Source organism: Alosa alosa, chromosome 5 (genome assembly GCF_017589495.1).
Source record: "Alosa alosa isolate M-15738 ecotype Scorff River chromosome 5, AALO_Geno_1.1, whole genome shotgun sequence".
Classification (NCBI taxonomy): domain Eukaryota; kingdom Metazoa; phylum Chordata; class Actinopteri; order Clupeiformes; family Clupeidae; genus Alosa; species Alosa alosa.
Window position 1 is genome coordinate 17,757,017 of NC_063193.1, and position 19,011 is coordinate 17,776,027.

General features: G+C 40.9%; 4 protein-coding genes across 7 annotated transcripts in view; 1 reads left to right on the forward strand and 3 right to left on the reverse strand.

Moving 5' to 3' along the window:
• Positions 1 to 277: 277 nt before the first annotated feature.
• Positions 278 to 2,695, reverse strand: dynll1 (dynein, light chain, LC8-type 1). Its single transcript, XM_048242670.1, has 3 exons — positions 2,577 to 2,695; positions 1,094 to 1,232; positions 278 to 731 (listed from the first exon to the last, which is right to left on the reverse strand). Exons 2-3 carry the CDS (start codon positions 1,223 to 1,225, stop codon positions 594 to 596), a joined length of 270 nt encoding a protein of 89 aa, XP_048098627.1. The 5' UTR covers positions 1,226 to 1,232; positions 2,577 to 2,695; the 3' UTR covers positions 278 to 593.
• Positions 2,696 to 3,940: 1,245 nt separating this feature from the next.
• Positions 3,941 to 9,863, reverse strand: polb (polymerase (DNA directed), beta). Its single transcript, XM_048242677.1, has 14 exons — positions 9,674 to 9,863; positions 8,878 to 8,935; positions 8,624 to 8,690; positions 8,439 to 8,513; positions 8,248 to 8,306; positions 7,963 to 8,012; positions 7,783 to 7,834; positions 7,480 to 7,534; positions 7,185 to 7,257; positions 6,761 to 6,831; positions 6,346 to 6,432; positions 6,094 to 6,167; positions 5,760 to 5,899; positions 3,941 to 5,066 (listed from the first exon to the last, which is right to left on the reverse strand). The coding sequence occupies exons 1-14, from the start codon at positions 9,732 to 9,734 to the stop codon at positions 4,972 to 4,974; spliced, it is 1,017 nt and encodes a 338-aa protein (XP_048098634.1). The 5' UTR covers positions 9,735 to 9,863; the 3' UTR covers positions 3,941 to 4,971.
• A 98-nt stretch (positions 9,864 to 9,961) lies between these two features.
• On the reverse strand, positions 9,962 to 18,530 carry enkd1 (enkurin domain containing 1). 3 transcript variants are annotated; one of them, XM_048242676.1, is made up of 10 exons: positions 18,474 to 18,530; positions 17,026 to 17,246; positions 16,146 to 16,233; positions 15,362 to 15,453; positions 14,893 to 15,117; positions 13,944 to 14,116; positions 13,307 to 13,462; positions 12,689 to 12,825; positions 11,851 to 11,987; positions 9,962 to 11,209 (listed from the first exon to the last, which is right to left on the reverse strand). In XM_048242676.1, the coding sequence occupies exons 4-10, from the start codon at positions 15,444 to 15,446 to the stop codon at positions 11,049 to 11,051; spliced, it is 1,074 nt and encodes a 357-aa protein (XP_048098633.1). In that variant the 5' UTR covers positions 15,447 to 15,453; positions 16,146 to 16,233; positions 17,026 to 17,246; positions 18,474 to 18,530; the 3' UTR covers positions 9,962 to 11,048. The 3 variants fall into 3 exon arrangements, with proteins under 3 accessions (XP_048098633.1, XP_048098632.1, XP_048098629.1); XM_048242675.1 differs by lacking the exons at positions 16,146 to 16,233; positions 17,026 to 17,246; positions 18,474 to 18,530 and adding an exon at positions 15,964 to 16,046; XM_048242672.1 differs by lacking the exons at positions 16,146 to 16,233; positions 17,026 to 17,246; positions 18,474 to 18,530 and adding an exon at positions 15,729 to 15,792.
• A 2-nt stretch (positions 18,531 to 18,532) lies between these two features.
• Positions 18,533 to 19,011, forward strand: part of vdac3 (voltage-dependent anion channel 3) — a 15,133-nt gene continuing 14,654 nt past the window's right edge. For both annotated transcript variants that reach the window (XM_048242678.1, XM_048242679.1), the window contains exon 1: positions 18,533 to 18,644. In XM_048242678.1, coding sequence (XP_048098635.1) covers positions 18,572 to 18,644 — 73 coding nt within the window. In that variant the 5' untranslated portion in view covers positions 18,533 to 18,571. The remainder of the gene's footprint in view (positions 18,645 to 19,011) is intronic.

Genomic DNA, 19,011 nt, shown 5'->3' on the forward strand with positions numbered 1-19,011 from the left:
AAAGGTGTGGCTTACTGTACTTGTAATCAGTCAGCTGATTTTACAGCTGCTTGTTAAAATAGATTTCCAAAGAAATGGTGTTTGGTGTGCACTACACCAACATGTATTGCATATGGAAGTGATTAGTAGTTTGCAAGTTATTGAAAACATGTACATTCCACTTCACATTAACCATTTCAGAGTGGCCTTGGACAGTAGCTTTTATCTACGGCAAGTGCTCAACAGGATCTTCAGCAAAACCTGGACAGATTCCAGTGCATCAATCAACACAAACTGCTTGCCATTTCAACGGGATAGCCAGACCATTCCGCTTTAATTTAAAAAAAAAAAAGGAAAGAAGAAAAAATAAACCAAGTGACATTAAAACATTTTCAACTGTGTAGAAAACAAAAATAAATACAAGTGTTTCATTCTCTGTTTGCCATTCTTAATTCAAATAGCTATTTTTTTCTCTCTTTTCCCCCCCAAAACAACAAAAACATCATAAGAAGCAGCCCAGAAACAGTCGGTCCCCAGGTCAGGAATTAGGAGCCTCTCTGCAAAGTCAGTCTGTGTTTAATGGTCAGTAGGGGGTAGTGGGTGAGGTTGGCGCTTCAGCCCGACTTGAAGAGGAGAATGGCCACCTGCCCCAGGTAGAAGTAGATGAAATGCTTGGTCTCATGGGTGACATAGCTGCCGAAGTTTCTTCCCACAATGCAATGCCAGGTGGGGTTGTACTTCTTGTCAAACTCCTGGTATGGACACAGGGAGGAGGAAGATTAAGAACTTGGGTACTTTATATGGATTATACTGGATGGCATTAATTACTTCATGCCCTGCAACTTCATACTCAGGGAAGGCCAGACCAATCAATAAAAAAAACATTGCTGTACTTGGCTCACAGAGTCAGTGGCTGCTAAGGTTACACTTCTGCTTTTCAAAAGAACTTAAAGACCAGATAATACAACCCTACTATTTCTCATAGTAGGGTCAGGAAAAGGGTGAATTATCTGGTCTGTGCTCAAATGAAGATCTGATGTCCCATCACCCCACTCATGCAATGAGACCTGACGCCCATCACAGTGTCTTAAATAGAGTGTTGAGTGGCAGATACCTTTTTGATGTAGGCAGCAATGTCTTTCTCGATGTTGTATTTCTCCAGGGCCTGGGTGGCGCACTCCACAGCGTCCTGCTGCATATCCTCGGACATGTCCGCATTTTTGATCACTGCCTTCCTGTCAGACATGGTGGCTCTGCAAGGTACACAAACATTAAATTAGAACTGAAGGTACGGCGTATGCCATTATGTAAACGTTTAAGTTCAACTGATAACGCTATAGGTACGGATGCAGGAACGGTGGCATCTCCTCACATCGCCACAGCCTTCGCGGTCAGTCGCACCGCCCATCATCAACTACGCTCCCATTTCATCAAACCAGAAGCGCGGCCACCATCTTTCACGCAAGAGCAGTCTTACCAGGACTGATCTCTTGCAGCGTCTCTCTGGCTTAGCGAGCAGTCCAAGCGGCGGTTATCGTGCAAACACCCGTTACATAATGGCTGCACATGGTATACGAGAGTGCCATTATTTCATCTTTGTTGCATAACTCAATCGTCGCGCGTCGGAACCCAATCCAAGCTATTTGCATGGTTTCTATGGATACATCCAATTTCATATTCAGATCCATTTCATTCCAATTACCGTTTCTGGCTTGAGAAACAAACCCAGAAACAATCGGCTTACGATAGCTACTTATATGGTTTCGTTATATTCACAGCTGGAACTCTTGAAACATTCACAACCTTACATGACAATGTTAACGTTAGTTAGTTTTTTCCATGCAATTATCGATATCCAACTATAAGTTACTGGCTATCAATACAGATTACGCCATTGATGGGCAGCTAAGATCCCAATGACTCAAAACAGTACAAGTAACATTGAACTTAACATAAAAACTGGTGTAGCTGCTAACGTTAATCTAGCGTTGACATAAAACACAACCGCAAACCCAAGTAATTTAACGTTAATTTCACTTGCTCATAGATGGACTTTTACAAATCTGTAACGTTAACGTAAATTGCGAACTAACGTTAATGCATGTGTAACATAAACTTCACAAAATGTTAAAAACAAGTTATTCCGCTTTCTAGGTAACTTTAGCACACCGTTAGTATATGACGTTAACTTAATGTTAGTTATCGGACTTAGAGACCAAGCAAGCTAACACGCAAACTTAGGAATGCACTTATCTTATGTTGCCATGCTAACGTTACTTAGCTAACTTACCGTTAAAATGACCATGCAACAGTTTATGTCTGTCAAATAATTTCACCTCTTATATTTGACTTAATTAAACAGTTTGATCATCTATTACCAGCCTGATTGGCTAACGTTAGCTAGCTGCTATCCTAACTTGCTTACGATAATGAATGGAATAACGTTAACGTTAGAGGTTAACATGACAACGAACCTCCCCACAACGCTAACTGAACATTAACGTTACATTATTTCGCAAATGTGTATCAAAATAGGCTTTTGATAGACCGTCGCCCGTCCACAAAATCAATCATTAGTATATTTCAAGTTTACATACCTTAATTTTCAGCGTTAACCACACACACAGAGAACGCGTCCAAGAGTGCAACGACACAACTCCCGCTAGAAGGTTGACCAAAAGTAAGGTGGGTGTGTAACTGACGCAGGATCTGAGAGTTCTTGATTCTGATTGGGTGCCATAATCGCATTGTCTCCCACCATTGGCTCATCCTTCAAGGTTTTCTCCGGTATTTCTTGCTGCATTTTATTTCAAACCATCATGCTTTGCGCGTTAGACGCTTTGTTGGTTCCCATGGCAACCATCACTTGGAACTGACTAGAATGTTGGTTGTGTCTATGGTTTATTCCAAAGTCTACCGCGTTCTATTTACAAAGCAATTTTGGTGTGTATCTAAGTGGAATCTGACGTCCTTGGATATGTAACATGCACCGAAGAACTGCTTTATTTCATATAGAATCTAAAATACGTGCTTCTATAGATGATGCAGGTCGTCTTTTAGACTGCAAAAAAATACTCTTGCAAGAAGCATCGAGAAGCAGCTGAGACCTGTAGGATGGTGTTGGAAGCATCAAATAATGTTTTTTTAGATACCAAGTACAGAGTAGACTATTTAGATAATGTAATGCATTTGCAACATTATGTCGCAACTCTCTCAGAATTACTAAATGGTGTTCAGGGATTGTATCTGCATTTTGTTGGCCTTGGGTAAGGTGCACAAAACAAGTTGGATGGCCTCCATGAGGTTTATGTTAAGGCAGGCAATAAGAATATCGATGCGTTAATAACATGTTGCTAAAGGGAGACCTCTGATTCATATGCACCTTCATAGTCAAAAGGTAATGACAATCATATTGTCATGAGGCCCATTTTTCTTTTTGCGTAATGAAATGACAGTTTTGGATGGAGAATGCCCTTGCTGCATCTGGGATTTCTGCTAAGGACTCTCTCCACTTTACAACCAGAACCGAGTTGGGCAACTAACCAACTCACATAGATTTAAACCCTGCTCTCGAAAATGTTAATTCAGTCATTAGCTTTTCAACAAATAATAATAATAATTGCCTGACACTGTGCACTGTTCTTATTAACTAGTAAGCTTTGAAGTCTTTTCCACTAGATAAAGATGCTTTTCTTATCAGGCCCAAACAGTCTTGAATTAAATGTAGGTAGTTCGCCAAAGATAACTTGAGGATGGCTAAATAAAATAAACCATAGGCAGCCTATAATATTTTCCCATTTACCAACACTGAACTCAACAATCATTCCCTCTCAAAGTAAATATGAAAGTTGCATTATCTCAAATATACTATCTAACTAACAGGCACTTTAGGGCCTTATAAATGATGGATGTAAACACAATTAAGTTGGCATGCCATTTTTTAAACAAGTCTATGCATAAACCATTTTCATTTTTTTATTTCTCACTAACCCCACACAGTCATACTTTAAATACACTGTTTCCTTAAAACAAGCAAACCATGCACTCTACTCTTTCTGTAACTGACTGACTGTAACAAATGTTATAGTAAAGGTATCACATCATTCTTCCTCTTTTTTTAGCCCTTCAATGTTTTCACATTTTGTTCTGAAGGCAGTTCCACTGATCCTGTTATCCTCATGTAACATCCATGACTGTTCTGACTGTAGCACTTAAAAATAATAAAAATATATAATAATAAAAAATAGGCAAACCACTTTACCATCATAAGAAATGAAATTCTCTCTTTTTTACATCATACTTTAGTTCAGCTTTGCAGTCAGACCACATGTGACCAAGTGGTGTTGCTGGGCAGGTTTTATGCTGACTAAATGTTTCAGTGCAGTCACAATGAAGGAAGATGTTCTGATGAAGTCCCGGTCTGTGTTTCCCTATCTGCTGGCTTACTCATTCCTCCCAGTCTCACAAGGGTCTAGAACGCTTGGTGTGTGTGGGCTCAGGAGTGACACAGGAGACTTGTTTGTTCATCCTCCATCTCTGCCTCTGATAAATGGATGGAAAAGTGACTGCATGGCCGACATGTTTCCCAAATGTGGGTGTGTGGGGCTCCATGTAGTTGCGTCTTAAAGGTTTCCCATAAAACATCCAGGACTTCTATAGTTGTGAGCAATGAAGACGGCCACACACAGAATACTCCTGTGTGCTGCACATTGCTGTAACATCCCTGGAATCTGACAAATATCAATACATACCCTCAATCCCATCCAGCCTACTTAGCACACATCTACATTATACTTGGTCACTCATACAGTCACTCAGTCATACACAGACACACACGACACATCATCAATATAGGAAATGCAACTTAAATAAACACATGAATAGGGTAAATACTGGTTCTCAGACTCATTTTGCCAGCTCTTTTATCTCCCCCTGTCTCTTTGTCATGTTATCCATCCATCCATTCTTCTCTTCCCTCTCTCTGTCGTGTACTTATTCGCTGCGGTCCTTGGGTTCTTTGTATTTCCACTGGATGTAGTCAAAGATGTCTTTCTCACTGTCCACCAGCAGGGGCTCCCCAGCCATACCTAAAACAACAGTATACTGTTACCATGGAAACAACATTGCTATGCAACGGTGGTACTGTTACTGTGGAAACAACAGCATCATGAAACAAGGGGCACTGGACAGCAGCGCTGAATGCATTATACAGAGAAGTGCTGTATGGGATCAGTACTGGTGTGGAGCCAGAACTGGAAAGACTGTGGAGCTGTGCTACTAACCATTTATTTTCAAAACCTCACAGATACTCAAAAGCACATTTACTGAGCACTGATGAAACGCTGCTTTCTTCCAAACTGTATCTGGCAGCATAACACGCATATTCATTTTGCTTTTGCTGAGGAACACACCATCACGGTCATGACTCCAAACATGCGTTGGCTCTATCTTAGCAGGGCATCCCGTTTTCCTGTGCAACCAATGATCACAACTACACAGATAAAAGTTGTGTCTGTCCCAAAACATTAATGTAAGGTGAAAAATATTCCCACAACTACGTATGACGTGTCTTAAGTTATTTTCAATTTCACCCCTGATGATGTTATTGACTCAATGATGTGCATTATGTTCTGCATACACTGGTGTATTCACTCAATAACAGTATTATGTCATATGATGGGTGCTCAAACAGTAACGCTATAGAGAAAACAGAAATAGGTCAGAATGCAGAGGAGCTGATGTGGACTACAACAGCATTTGTGTTGGGCTGGGAGACTCACCAGTGACCCCTAGTGGGCGGATGGTGTACTCGTTGAGGGTGAAGCCCTTCTCCAGCGCGTGGGTCCTCATGTTCTTGTTGAAGACGTCACTGCCGGTGAAATAGAGCACACCACAGAAATACTGATCCTTAGGAATGAGCCTAGAGAGAAGGGAATGGAGGACAAATTAGTCATCAATACACTTTGCCCCTTCATCGATCATGCCTTTAAAGAACAAAATAAATGAAATCCGCATTCTTGATTTGCATGACATCCATATTATGATCCTGCATCGGCACAGAGGAATTTTTATCAAAACTTAAGCATAAGTTGGTATCCACAAGACAAATGTTACCTGATGTCAATGCGTCTGTGGGGGTTCTCCTCCGTCACATCTGGATCATCCTTTAACTGCAGCTGACACACACCCTGCAGCCATATTCAACACAAGTCTGTGATCAACACCATATACTAACACACGCTATATTGTAGTATGTTATGTCAGCCAGTTATCTAATATTTGATAATGAGGATTATCAATGTTTTATACAGAAATATCCTTCTATCTAATTTTGATATATGCTACTTCTTTGTGTTTTTGTCTAACCATATATTTGGTATCTCCTTTGGACAGAGTCTCAGTGATAAAGCCAATGGACTCCAAATGTTCCACCACTGCATGCAGCAACTTGGGCTGGAGAGAGAAAACACACACACACACACACACACACACACACACACACACACACACACCAATGACGAAAGTAATTAACCATCCATAAAATGAATGGTTGGTTATCACAAATTTATGCTGGTCATGTTCCCAGATTGGCAATATATGCACACATTCCAGAATTAGAATAAGAATAATAATAAGAAAAGTACCTCCAATAATAAACACGGGTTATATGTAGCCCATATGCGGATATTTTAAGAAAGGTCACTTAGGAAAAGTTAAATAGACAGATGAAAGACAGGCAGTGTGCAAGTTGAAACTATGAACTCTACAGAAGGTAACGGACCTGTTTCTCTGTATCGGAGGTGTAGTCCGGGTGGGTCAGCAGGATATCAATATCACCACTCGACTCTGCACCTGGTGTCAGAACACAGAACCACAGACCAGACACGAGTCATCATCACAGAGCTCTCATTTCACCAGAGAAAAATGACCCATGCATTCAGGGAATAATAACCTGCTGGACATGCCTACAGGTATGAGGGGGAACTGGGAAGCATCTGGCTCAGCACACCTCAAACATTCACAACAAACCTCACAAGCCACCTCATAACCAAGACAGTGCTCTATAGTCAGAAATGATCAAATAGTTGTTACAAATTATGTATTTATCAATAACCAGGTGATTATTGGAATGGCATGGACTGATTGTTTGCTCTTTATTATCCATCTATAAAGGTCTTGTGATAGTTTAAGCCCTGGTATCTCACCTCTCCTGTAGCTTCCACAGATGGTGCCAATGTACTCTGGGTCCACCAAATCCAGCTCCTTAAGAATAAGGGACTGAACAACAATGCAACACCATATGAATGTCATGATAATATGTCCAGCATTTCTGATATACTGTATCTGAAATATATTTCATGTAATGTAATGCTATACAAGACTAATATTCATACCCTGATTTAGTACTGGAGACGTTAACTATCCAATGTCTTGCTGTTTAAATGTAGTCTCTGTTATATTGTCTTATACAAAAGTATACGATAAAGGGTAATAACTCACCTCCATCTTTGACATCTCCGAACGAGGAATACGCTTCTCAAAATCCTCAAAGTACCTGTTGTAGAAAGGGATACATCATTAAAGGAGTATTCCAGCGATTTTTCACATAGATCCATGTTTCTCGAGGTCACTGAGTACTATCGGTACAAAAAAAAGAAACGAAAACAATTGGTTCTACCTAGCTCAAGTTGCTGCAGCCAATGGTTCTAATTCATAAATCACACACATACATAAAGATGTATGTAAACATCCCAAAACATACTGCGTTCAGACATGAAGTGTGTGCATTCTAGGTTAACTCACTTCAGGCCAATCTGTTGGTGGTGATTCAATTTGTGTTCAATTTTCTTCAGATCTAAAGGCAAGACAAATAATGAATTAAATGTGAAAAAGATGTCATGAACAGAAACAAACATTAGCTGTTCTTTAGGAAACATTAGGAATAACAAAATAAGGGGTCACAATGAAGGTACATAAACAAACCTTCCAAGGTCTTCACCCCCTCATCAAAGAACTTTCTCGCAGCAGCCGGCCTAATGACAGGGAATGCAGAGAGTTACAGGTGAACAAACAGAGCAGAAGAGGACTGTTAGACGTTCCTGAAGATAAACACCACACAACATGACCAGCAATAACCAAAGACAATCAACACAGTAATGCATTATGCAGATGCAGTTAAATTGTGTTTTTTATGTACAAATTGTAGCAACAAATTTCTCTGGGGACAATAAAGTATGAATCTAGTGATTGGTTAAAGGACTACCATACCCAATGCCTGTGACTCTCGTGAGGAAATTGATTGAAGAGCTAGTGTCATCATTACGGATCTGTGAAACAGAACTTTCAGTGAGCATTGTATTTCTAACATCCCCTTTACAAACATCCTGGTGGAATATTTGACCAGATGAAGTCAGAAGACAATCATGTGTTCTTTGTCCTTGTACCATGTGGCTACTTACTTTTTCTATCTTACGTAGTTTCCCTGTTGTCAGAAACTCGTCAATCTTCTCTGCGATTTTGGCTCCAACTCCGTCCTTTAACGGGGTAAGAAACATTATCCTAAACGTTCACAAAAGTTACATGTGTACATGTACAACAGTAAAGCTGTCCAGTAAAATAATCCAACAAAATTGTCCTCTCTTACCAATTTTTTTGCTTCAGTTCCATTTTTGATTTTTTGAGGGTACTTGCCAATTACAGCTGCGGCTTTCCTGCAAAATAAAAGCCCATGTCATGTATGATGTGGGAATCAGTCAAACACATGCAAGATCATTTGGGTCCTTTTATGTGACAAACAGATAACCATAATGAATAGAAAACACCTTGAAGCAAAACAAGACACCTCTACAGTACCTTACATCGTGACATACAAACACATAACATTATGGCATATTTTACCTGTATGCATTGTATTTATGAATTGCCCTATTCACATTTTTTTCATAATTGGCCAACTCTGAAAAAAAAGAGAGAGAGAGAGAGAGAGAAAAAGCTTATGGTTATTGTAGTGTTCATATACTAGGTCGCTTTGGACAAAAGCTTCTGACAAATATCATAACATAACCATGTATAATGGGTGTGTCTGGTAAAACAAAAACAAAAAACACCAAACATCAACAATATCTCTGTTCACAATACAAAATATGTGGGTCTGCTGCCTTGCTTCAATTGTCCAAAAGGGTTGTTTACGACAGTAAAACATCTTTATGGTAGGACTGTATTAACCAATAGGAAGTCCAGCAGTGTCCATTTAAACCTATGATTTAAACGGATAGCTGCCTACCTACAACCATTACATTTAGTTAAAAATAATATGACCTTGTACTGGTCACCACGTAATCTTGGTGACATTTGCTATTTATAGAACAGTACGATAACAAACTGTAAGATAGCAAAAACTGAGGACGAGCTATCTTGGACATTTGTTAGCTTTGTTATTGGCTGTCATGCATTGTTAGCTGCCTAACGTTACTTGGCTAACTTAGTTAGCTCGTTCGGTATGTGAGACGTAAAATCACACTTGATTCGATCGAAAATCTTTCACATTAAGTGCTATGCGACGTATAGTAAGGTACAAAAAAGACTATTCCGTATCATATGCACCGATTCGTTTCGGTGAATCAAGTGTGAGCCAAAGAGCTAATATCTAAAAGCTAACGTTAACCAGCCAGTGTCAATGCACGGTAGCGCTTACCGATGAGAAAGTCCGTGATTCCCTCATTCAGAGTTTCTTGTGGTGCCTTTCTCTTGCTCATGTTTACAGTTACACTAGAAGTAGTCTCCTAGATCAGTAATGCACCTGATATGACTATCGTGAATATATATATTTAAAAAAATCTCTGGCCAGCTCGCAAGACCAATCGGACAATGAGCAAGCTTGCAGGCCGAGTGGAGGGGGTGGGGCATCTACATGGCGTCATTATAATGTTGGTGATGTGTGTTTGACAAATAATAATATTTAAACACTGCTCCAGCACTCACCCAATACACGTTGTTAAATTAATGCATAATTGAAATTAAGTTCTCACTGCTATACTCATTATTTACACACATAAACATTTATTATTTTCAAATTCAGTGCACTGCAACAAATTTGTTCTTGCTTGAGGCTGCTATAATACAAAAAACTTGCTGAGCTCTAGGCACTCTAGTAGGAAACCATGCTCCTAGCTGACACTGTAGCAATGTGTTCTACAATAATCTCTCCACAAGCTTATGATTGGGAACCACCTTTAGGTGATGTTCTTCAGGTAACCAGTCTCTATATTTCACTGATAAACAGCAATACATCAATAAAACAGGGCAGTTTGGTCCGTTTTACAGAATATGATAACCAAGGATCTGCTTGATTTGTGGACAGGACACAAAACACTACATTCACAAGGTCACTATGTACTAATAATTACAAAGTTATTACATCTCAGCGGTCATTATTTAAGCAGTTATTCATTACCTCAGATTAAACATTCTCCTTCAAAACCCAACAAATCAAGGACGACTTGATCTGTAGAACTGTAGCACATATAAGAATGGTAATCAACAGAGCATTTAACCGTTTGTGTGCATCATGCAGGTGATATGAGCAGATGAGAAGAACACACCTGTCTGCATTAGATCTCTGAGTCTGGCTGCGTCTGACTGAGACTACAGTGTCACCGACACCTACACCTGAATGGACTATAATGAAACTGCAGTTGGACGGAACTCCAGGTTGGCACTCAGTCTCGGATTATTCAAATGTGTTTGGTTGATTCAATGCTCCAATGATGTGTTCAGTCAAAGTTAAAGATTAGCAACATGTTACAAAAAAACAAACAAACAATGAAATCGAATGGTTTACAGGACAGAAGCAGAGCCTATTTATGCACTACTAAACCACCCTGATAGGGAACTATCTCTGCTAGAACCCAAACTTTAGCTCAGCGCTAGAGGGTCAGCTGTGTCGCAAATCCGGCCCTGTCAGATCCCTTCAGTGTCAAGCTGTCCCTCTGCCAAGCGGACCGCGTTTTCAACAGGCCCAGTGCGTGCTTCAACTCCAGCATTCCCTACAGCACAGATAGGCGGCCGATTTAGGAGTCGATTTTGACGTAGACCTTGTCCCGAGAGAAGACCTTGATGGCTTCCTCGAGCTCCGAGAGCTGCCGGTCCAGCTTGGTGCGACGGGAGCGAACGCCTAGACTGTCGGCCTTCACCGGGAGAGACACCAACACATTGACCAGCGTCTTGTGAGCTGCAGACAAAACAACAGAGAGAGAAAGACAGACACAGGATGCATCTCAGTCATTGACTGCAGTAATCTTTGTGTTCTCTTTTTGTGCATTTACAGTTTTCTGTATTGCACATACATTGTAGGGGTACTGGAGGTGTAGTGGGGAGTCCTGGGAGTAACTAAGGAGTATTTTTGAGAGAAAACACAGAGAAAAAGATTTTCTCTATGCTCTTTAGCATCCGTGACTGCGTTTACATGTTCCTCAGCATCCTAGTTATGATCGGGATTTTGAAGTATCCCAGTTTCGTGTTTGCTCATGTAAACATCATATTCCGATTTCAAAACCCTGGATTAGCCTTATCCCGGTTCTCAGAAATTTGGTTAGGCAAGCTTAAGTATTCTGAAAGAAACCAGGATACTGTTCCATGTCCATCCTGGACAGCTGCTGGCTACATACATAGAATTGTATTGTTTGTAAATGGGAGACTAGTATTCATCATGTATACAGGGATATTAATAACCAGGTTTCTCTGTGTTCATCTAAACACCTGAATATATGATCAAAATCAGGAACCAGCACTTATACTGAAGTGCATGTAAACACATTCTGTGTGTGTGTGTGTGTGTGTGTGTGTGTGTGTGTGTGAATGTGAGTCTCATACTCTCTTTAAGTGACTGGAGAGTCTCCTGTCGGTCCATCTCTGGCATCTGTGTGTGTCCGGCTGGAATGGAGGGATCAGGAGTATTTTTCTTCCTCTCTTCCTCATCCTTCTTCCACTGTTCTTTCCTCTCCAACAGACTGGAGAGAGAGTGAGAGTGAGAAAGAGAGAGAGAGAGAGAGAACATGAGAGAGAGAGAGAGAACATGAGAGAGAGAGAGAGAGAGAGAGAGAGAGAGAGAGAGAGAGAATATGTGTGTGTGAGAGAGAGAGACCTATCTGCTCCCAACCATCAACAACACAAAACACTTTTAAATGACTGGACACTGTCCATTACCTTGTAAAGAGAAGAGAAAGTAAATACAATCAAGACAAAGTGGTGCCACTAAGATACATCTACACTGAACAAAAATATAAAAACATTAGTTTTCCATTAGCTGAAGTAAACTCTTCCATTTACATGCACAAAAAAATGTTTATTTCTCTCAAATTTTATTAAGAAATTTGGTGAAATACATATTGGTGAGCCCTTCATCTAACATTCATACAAGTATTGTATTTATATTTTTGTTCAGTATAATTCAGTGTCTATTGTAGTCTTCAAGTGGCATCTATTTACAGTTTTCTGTACTGCTGAAGGACTAACTTGGAAGTGTTGTTAGTGTAATGAAAAAACAAATAAATGTGTATGCCTACGTATGGTTACATACATTGTACAGGGAAGAAAAGTGTTGGTGTATGTTGTGGGACCATGTGCTTGTGATGCACTTGTGGTGGGGTCCTTGTGGGGTCCACTGTGTGCTGTGCATGTATGGTGTGAATGATGGGGATGAATGACTCACTACTGTGGCACTCTGCCCTTCTCTGCACTGGGAGGGGACCTGAGGTTCGTGAGGGACTGTGAGCGCCTGAGAGCCGTCTTCCCCGCTGATCGTGCGTTATGGCTCACAAAGTCTACCTTGCGCCCTCTAATCTCCAACTGCAATGATACAGGACACTCTCAGATAAAACAAACAAACAAACAAACAAGCTGTGTGTGTGTGTGTGTGTGTGTGTGTAGACTAGCATTTATGAATAGCTGAGACTCGCAATGAATCTGTGTGTCCGTTTGCTGCTTTTAATCAGTTTATTGTTTGACTATGCTGTGTTGTAAAGTGGACCATTGCTTTATCAGTTGCCATTGGGCTAGCTCAGCTGCGCTTTAGAACTGTACTCCTTTCCTTACACCAGAATTTTTGGAGTTAAAACACAGCTGAACTTGCTGGAAACTGGAACTACCTTATCTCGACCATAATGATTGAAGAATGCCTAAACTCTTAAAAAAAGCAGCTAAGCAAGAGAGAGAGAGAGCAATTGCTCCCATAAGATTGTGTGTGTGTGTGTGTGTGTGTGTGTGTGTGTGTGTGTGTGACAATGAGTATGTATGGTATGAGTATGGACAGCTAGCGCCTCTCACCCACCTCTGTGCTGGAGAGGGATGGGGCGGAGGGAGAGGAGGGCACTGCAGCGGAGGACGAGCATGTTCGGGGACGGGACTGCGTCCGACCTCCTGAACCACTGGCAGAGTGAGCTCTCAGGAAGTTCTGACACTCCGGCTTCTTGGGGGGACTGGTCTCCTACAGAAAGGAGAGGGGAGAGGGATGGAGAGAGAGAGAGGAAAGAAAGAAAGGCCGAAAGAAAGAAAGAAAGAAAAAGAGGTACCATTGAACACACTGAAATAAACAGATATTTTCCATCAAATCAGATGCCAGAACCTGATAACCAATAGCGATTCAAGCCCAAGGGTATTTCCCCAAAGCTAGTTTTGCTACACTGATGAACTCAATGTCTCCTGATTGTGCTTCAACTACAATTATCTTCAGGGTGGGTTTCCTTGACTGATTGACTTTTTATTGACTGATTGGCAGACTAATTGATTCATTGATAAACTGCAGGGCTTGACATTTATGGTTTGCCGGTTTCCCTTGGCTACCAAATTGTTACAAGTAATTTGGTTGGCTTTGGCAATCAAAACCTCATGCCTGGTTGCCAAGCTGGCAACCACTTTTAAGAGTTAACTTTGAGCTCTGAACTGTATACGGTAACAGTTTCCCTCACCTGGAGTTGGGTCATGACTCTGGCCTGAACGTCCCGGTATTTGGGGGCAGTCCACAGAGCCTTGACCGGGACGGGACGCGAGTGCTCCTTCTGCGCCTCCTGCTCACGACACTTCTTCTGGATCTCTCTGAGCCGCCGCACATTCTCCTTACCAAAGTCCCGCACTGCCGACTCTTACACAGGAAGTGAGCAATGAAAAAAAAATGGAGGGCAGAGGAAATTAGTATCTAGAGATTAAGACAACAAAGGAGGGTGGTTCCCTTTGTAATAACACAGACTTTGATTCCAGTGAAAGGTTGAATCAACAGAAAATCATGTTTAGCTGAAGTAATGTGATTAGCTGGAAAAGCATTTGGTTTGGACTTTGTTTCCCATTTACAGAGCCAGAGTTTTTTGGGCACACACCAGCTTCACAGCTAGGAGGGTTAGGAGAATGTCACTGAACTAAGTGTAATGTGGGATGAAGTACTTACATACTCATTTGTAATTTGTCTAACTTTGTCAAATCAGACACTGCATGTATTTATACAGTAAAATGTAGAAGTCCTACTCTTGCGGACTATCTATGAAACAGTGGAAACTCTGGCATCTCAGTGGCATGGTAATTAATGCCACAGAGATCAGACGGGTATTATCCCAAGCTGATCAAACGTAGCCAGTGTCAATGGAAGGTAATCCTCAAACCTGGCCACACCGTCATAAACTCTCACACCTCAACTCAATCCTCTGGCATACATTTACAACACAACACCATTAAACCTGAGGTGAAGAACTGTACTTTTACAAGGTTTTAAAGCCTATCTAGTCCTCACACCCGTAACGACAGGGGTGTCATTTAGAAAAGATGAGCATGTGCTATTTTACTGCATTCAAAATAAATCTAAAGTGAGAAGGAGAGCAGTTTACAGTAAAGTTAAGTTTAAAGGTTTCATGGCTGCATTTCCCTTACTGTTTTTAGGCTGTGAATTCCGGGAGACGCCCTCCAGTGTGAGGAGGGAGCCCACAACCCCTCTCTGCCCCCGCTCCAGGATGTGTGTGGCGTTGGGATTGATGCGGGGTTGTGGTGTGGTTCGGGCGCTGTAGGAACCTGGGTACAGTGTATGGTCTGGGGCCAGTGGGCCTGACAGCAGTGCCGAGGTGCCAGGAACCGAGTTCCCTTCCAGGCGACCACGCGCTTTTAGAATCACCACACAGGGATCATAGAGATGTAAGAGCCACCATAATTATAGTAAGGAAACTTCATAAGGCAATTTTCAAATGCATTTTAAAATGTCTTTGTGTTAACCATTTGACCATTTAATTGTTTTCAGTTGAGTGTTACTGAATTTAACATTTTACACATTTTCTCCAATATTTTAACATGACACTGGTAAATAATATTTGTTGAATGAACCATCCACCTTTTGACAAGTTCTTACCTGAGGAAGGTCGCTTGTAGTACTCGGGGAAAAGTGTAGGGTCCGGAGGAATCGGTCCAGAGATCATAGAGGGGCCTTCACACATGACAGAGCTACAAAACACATAACGTTACTAGATGAGACTGACTATCTACCTACTACCAGAGAGGCTCTGCTACTACCTAAGACAGACGTACGTACGTACGTACGAGTGTTGTTAACATAAACACCTTTAGCCTAATCCTGACACAGTGACCAGCTGATCAAACACGTACTCTATAATAATTTTCTTGGAGTCTTGGAACAGTTTACATTGTTTACGCTGCATGCATACATGTGTGTGAGACATCGTTAAAACGGCGTTTAAACATAACAAAGAAGTACCAACGTCAATTTCATTGGATGGAAGCATGGAAGCTCTGTTTTGGGCTAGCATTCATTCTTCTTTAGGGTACCGAACGAACGAACGTTAGCTATCGCTAATAACGTTAACTACATCGATGCCGCTTTTGCATTTAATATGATCTAGCTGTCTAGTTTTGCATAAAATCTGCGAATCACTTCGAGAGTTGGATATAGCATCCATATATCAAATTCAGTTTCGCAATGCATTAAAAACTTACCTTTGTAGAGCTATACGACTTAACTTCGATAAATTTAAACTGTTGCTGGTTAGCACGCACAATGATGACGCAAGCACAACACTCTGGACCCAAACATTTCACCATGGTAACAACTTAAAGAGCCCAGAGCCTTCTATCTGTATGGCACTGAAAGAGCTAGTAGACTTGGTGCCAGTCCTTACCTTACTGCAAGACTTGACCGCAGGTGGTTCAATGGAATCTTAAATTTCACTCCAACTAGTGTGATTTGCTACGGTAGGGTAGCCTTACCTGTAAAAACACACTGATTATGTTTTTGACACTCAAGGGCTTTAAACTCAACCTTCATTTTAGAAATTAGGGCCTATTTCAAAATCGAATGCAAATTGTATTTGTCACATAGCCTAGGCCTATACAATATCAGACATGGGCCTACACAGCACAACATAGTGCAATGCTGTGTCTTGGAAGATAAGGCTGAAAAAAAGTTAAAAGTGCTATTTCATACTTCACATAGGCTACTCAGAGAGTGTGTAGCGTCTAGCCTAATAAATCCAGGCTCTGACATAAAAAAGGAAAAATAATGGGAAAATGCAAAAGTCTAGGCAGAGTCCAGTGTACACAAAGTAGCCTATAGGCCTACAAGTAGCCGGCTTCAGACTATCAAGCAAGGCCAGGCTAGGGTAATTTGAGGGGCCACCTAGTGATAGTAGCCCAGGCTACAAGCCTCATGTCCCTGACACGTTTGTGTTCAGACTGTCAGGCCATTAGCCTCTCCGCATTACACCTCGACACGCCCTGTGAAAACGTCACCAATACCACCCATTTTCAAACAGGATAGGCAGAAAGTCGTGTGTGTGTGTGTGTGTGTGTGTGTGTGTGTGTGTGTGTGTGTGTGTGTGTGTGATATAGTTCTGATATGGCACCGCTTGATGTTAATGGATTGCAGGTCAGATAGCTCAGTGCATCTGAACGCACCACTCTCTGGAGAGCTCATCTGTCCTGCTAAGTGCTGTTGCCAAAGGTGGAGATGTGTCCTATCAGGATGCTCTCAATGGTGCAAGAGTAAATGTTCTGCAGCACCTTCGATGGTAGGTGGAAGTCTCTCAGACGCCGTAGGTGGAACAGACGCTGATGAGCCTTAACCAGGGTGTTGAAAGGACCATGACACAGGTCAGGCGCGATGTGAATGCCCAGGTATCGGAAGCTGTCCACGCTCTCCACTACGGTCCCGTTGATGAAGGAGTGCTTGTAGTTTCCCAGTCTGCTTTGTGCTTAACTCCACAATCAGCTCCTTTGTCTTGCTGACGTTCAGGAAGAGGTTATTCTCAATGATGCCAATATAAATATATCAATAAAACAAACAAAAAATAGTTGTTATGTACAAATAAACCAAAACAATATAAACAACAAAAAGACAAAACATTTTAGAAGGAAAAGGGTAGTCTCTATAGCCTAGACATAGATAAATCAATAGCTTATCAAAATTACATTTCTCCCCCTAGCCTATACCCAGTGTAAAATAGGCCATTTAATAATTTAATATTGCCGTTTCAAGAGATGTACGTTACATGTATGATTGTAGACTACATGTAGCCCTACAACTTTTGACGGGGAAAACAAAATGAAATATAGGCTATAGGCCTTCATAGGCCTAATGCATATAATGGCAAAAATATGTATTGTTTGTGGAATGTGTGTTTAAATGTTCATGGCCCTTATAGGAAAAGAAACTTCTCAGGCCATGGAATGGAGACATTTTCCAGAAGGCATCCATTGACATAGTCTGTGATTGGGGTAATACTTCACTCAGTCCTCACCCTGCATGGCCTCTTATACTGAATGTCCTGTAACCTGGGTATATGCAAACCTGGTGCATTTCCTATCATAGATATAAAAAATAGATGCACTGGTATTATGCCGCTTATCTATGTTTGCCATACCGAATCACTCCATTCTACATTCATCCAGGGAGCAGTTGTTTCTGTTCCGGCCGGAGATGATTCTAGATAGAACTATCTGAAACAGGTGGGATAAGCTATGATTTGTCTCATTGTGATTAGGAATGTATAGCCAGATATACATACCAGTAGGCTATAGTAGGCTACTACGGTTATAAATGCCCAAGCTATTTTGCTTTGTTTGACAACACATTTAAGAACAAAAGGTTTCATGTTTTTAGACAGCCTGCTTAAGGTGGGTAACAGTGCCTGAACAAATGAAGAGTTTGCTCCAAAACGCTACATCCTCCATTTTAATAAATTTTCATAAATCTTTTTTTTTACATTTTGTTTTCCACATAATTTCGGCAGAACTGTAATTAGGCATTGTTATTTGATTGATCTATAATTAGTCAAAACATCAGAATTGCAATTTTACCGATATGGCCTGAAATATAGGCTACAATAACATTACCCTATGGCTACTTTTAATGTTTTTAAAAATGGAGATATTTTGGAATCAAACTCTTCAAATGTAGCTGTGTACACCATCGTGACGTCAAAATGCGAAATAGAATGTTTATATCTCACAGTGTTTTGAAGTAACCATTCACAATACCAACTGGGTGTCCTTGTCCATCATGGTGCTAAATTTAATCAGCCGCCATGCCGCAGATTCAAAGACTGCTATGAAGCTCCAGCGCCCCAACAACAAAACGCCACCACCCAGTCCGGCTAAAATGCCAACCTACCTGCATACAAGTAAGTGCGCTAACTGGCTTTAAAACTCATAGGCCTAGCTAATAGGCTACTATCACTAAGAAATCAGGTAGGCCTATGGCTACCAATTTAAACCTCAGTGAAACCACTGATCATAGACAAGCTTCATTTGATTGTCCAGAATAAGAATATACTGATTATTAGAGCATAGCCTTATTAACCACTTAAAATAAAAAATAAAAAAGGATAATGTTCTACCATTAAATGCTTCATAGAAAAACCTTCGAAAATATCTGTAAAGCTAATTAACATGCCTAGTCCTTAGTGTAGGCTACGTGATGGGATTGCAATACCAGTATAATTCCTCTTAAATTCTTGTTTTAGATTATACAATCTGATGTCAGGTATA

What these genes read in the sequence shown, in the direction of transcription:
- enkd1 (XM_048242672.1), bottom strand. An exon ending in GAGTCATGACCCAACTCCAG is followed by an intron (nt 13,463 to 13,943) that starts GTGAGGGAAACT and finishes TCCTTTCTGTAG; the next exon opens with GAGACCAGTCCCCCCAAGAA. An exon ending in TCTCCAGTCACTTAAAGAGA is followed by an intron (nt 11,210 to 11,850) that starts GTATGAGACTCA and finishes TTTTGTCTGCAG; the next exon opens with CTCACAAGACGCTGGTCAAT.
- dynll1 (XM_048242670.1), bottom strand. Translation starts at nt 1,225, where the DNA reads ATGTCTGACAGGAAGGCAGTGATCAAAAATGCGGACATGTCCGAGGAT. An exon ending in TTGCTGCCTACATCAAAAAG is followed by an intron (nt 732 to 1,093) that starts GTATCTGCCACT and finishes TGTCCATACCAG; the next exon opens with GAGTTTGACAAGAAGTACAA.
- polb (XM_048242677.1), bottom strand. Translation starts at nt 9,734, where the DNA reads ATGAGCAAGAGAAAGGCACCACAAGAAACTCTGAATGAGGGAATCACG. An exon ending in ACGAGAGTCACAGGCATTGG is followed by an intron (nt 8,013 to 8,247) that starts GTATGGTAGTCC and finishes CCCTGTCATTAG; the next exon opens with GCCGGCTGCTGCGAGAAAGT. An exon ending in CGGAGATGTCAAAGATGGAG is followed by an intron (nt 7,258 to 7,479) that starts GTGAGTTATTAC and finishes ATTGTTGTTCAG; the next exon opens with TCCCTTATTCTTAAGGAGCT.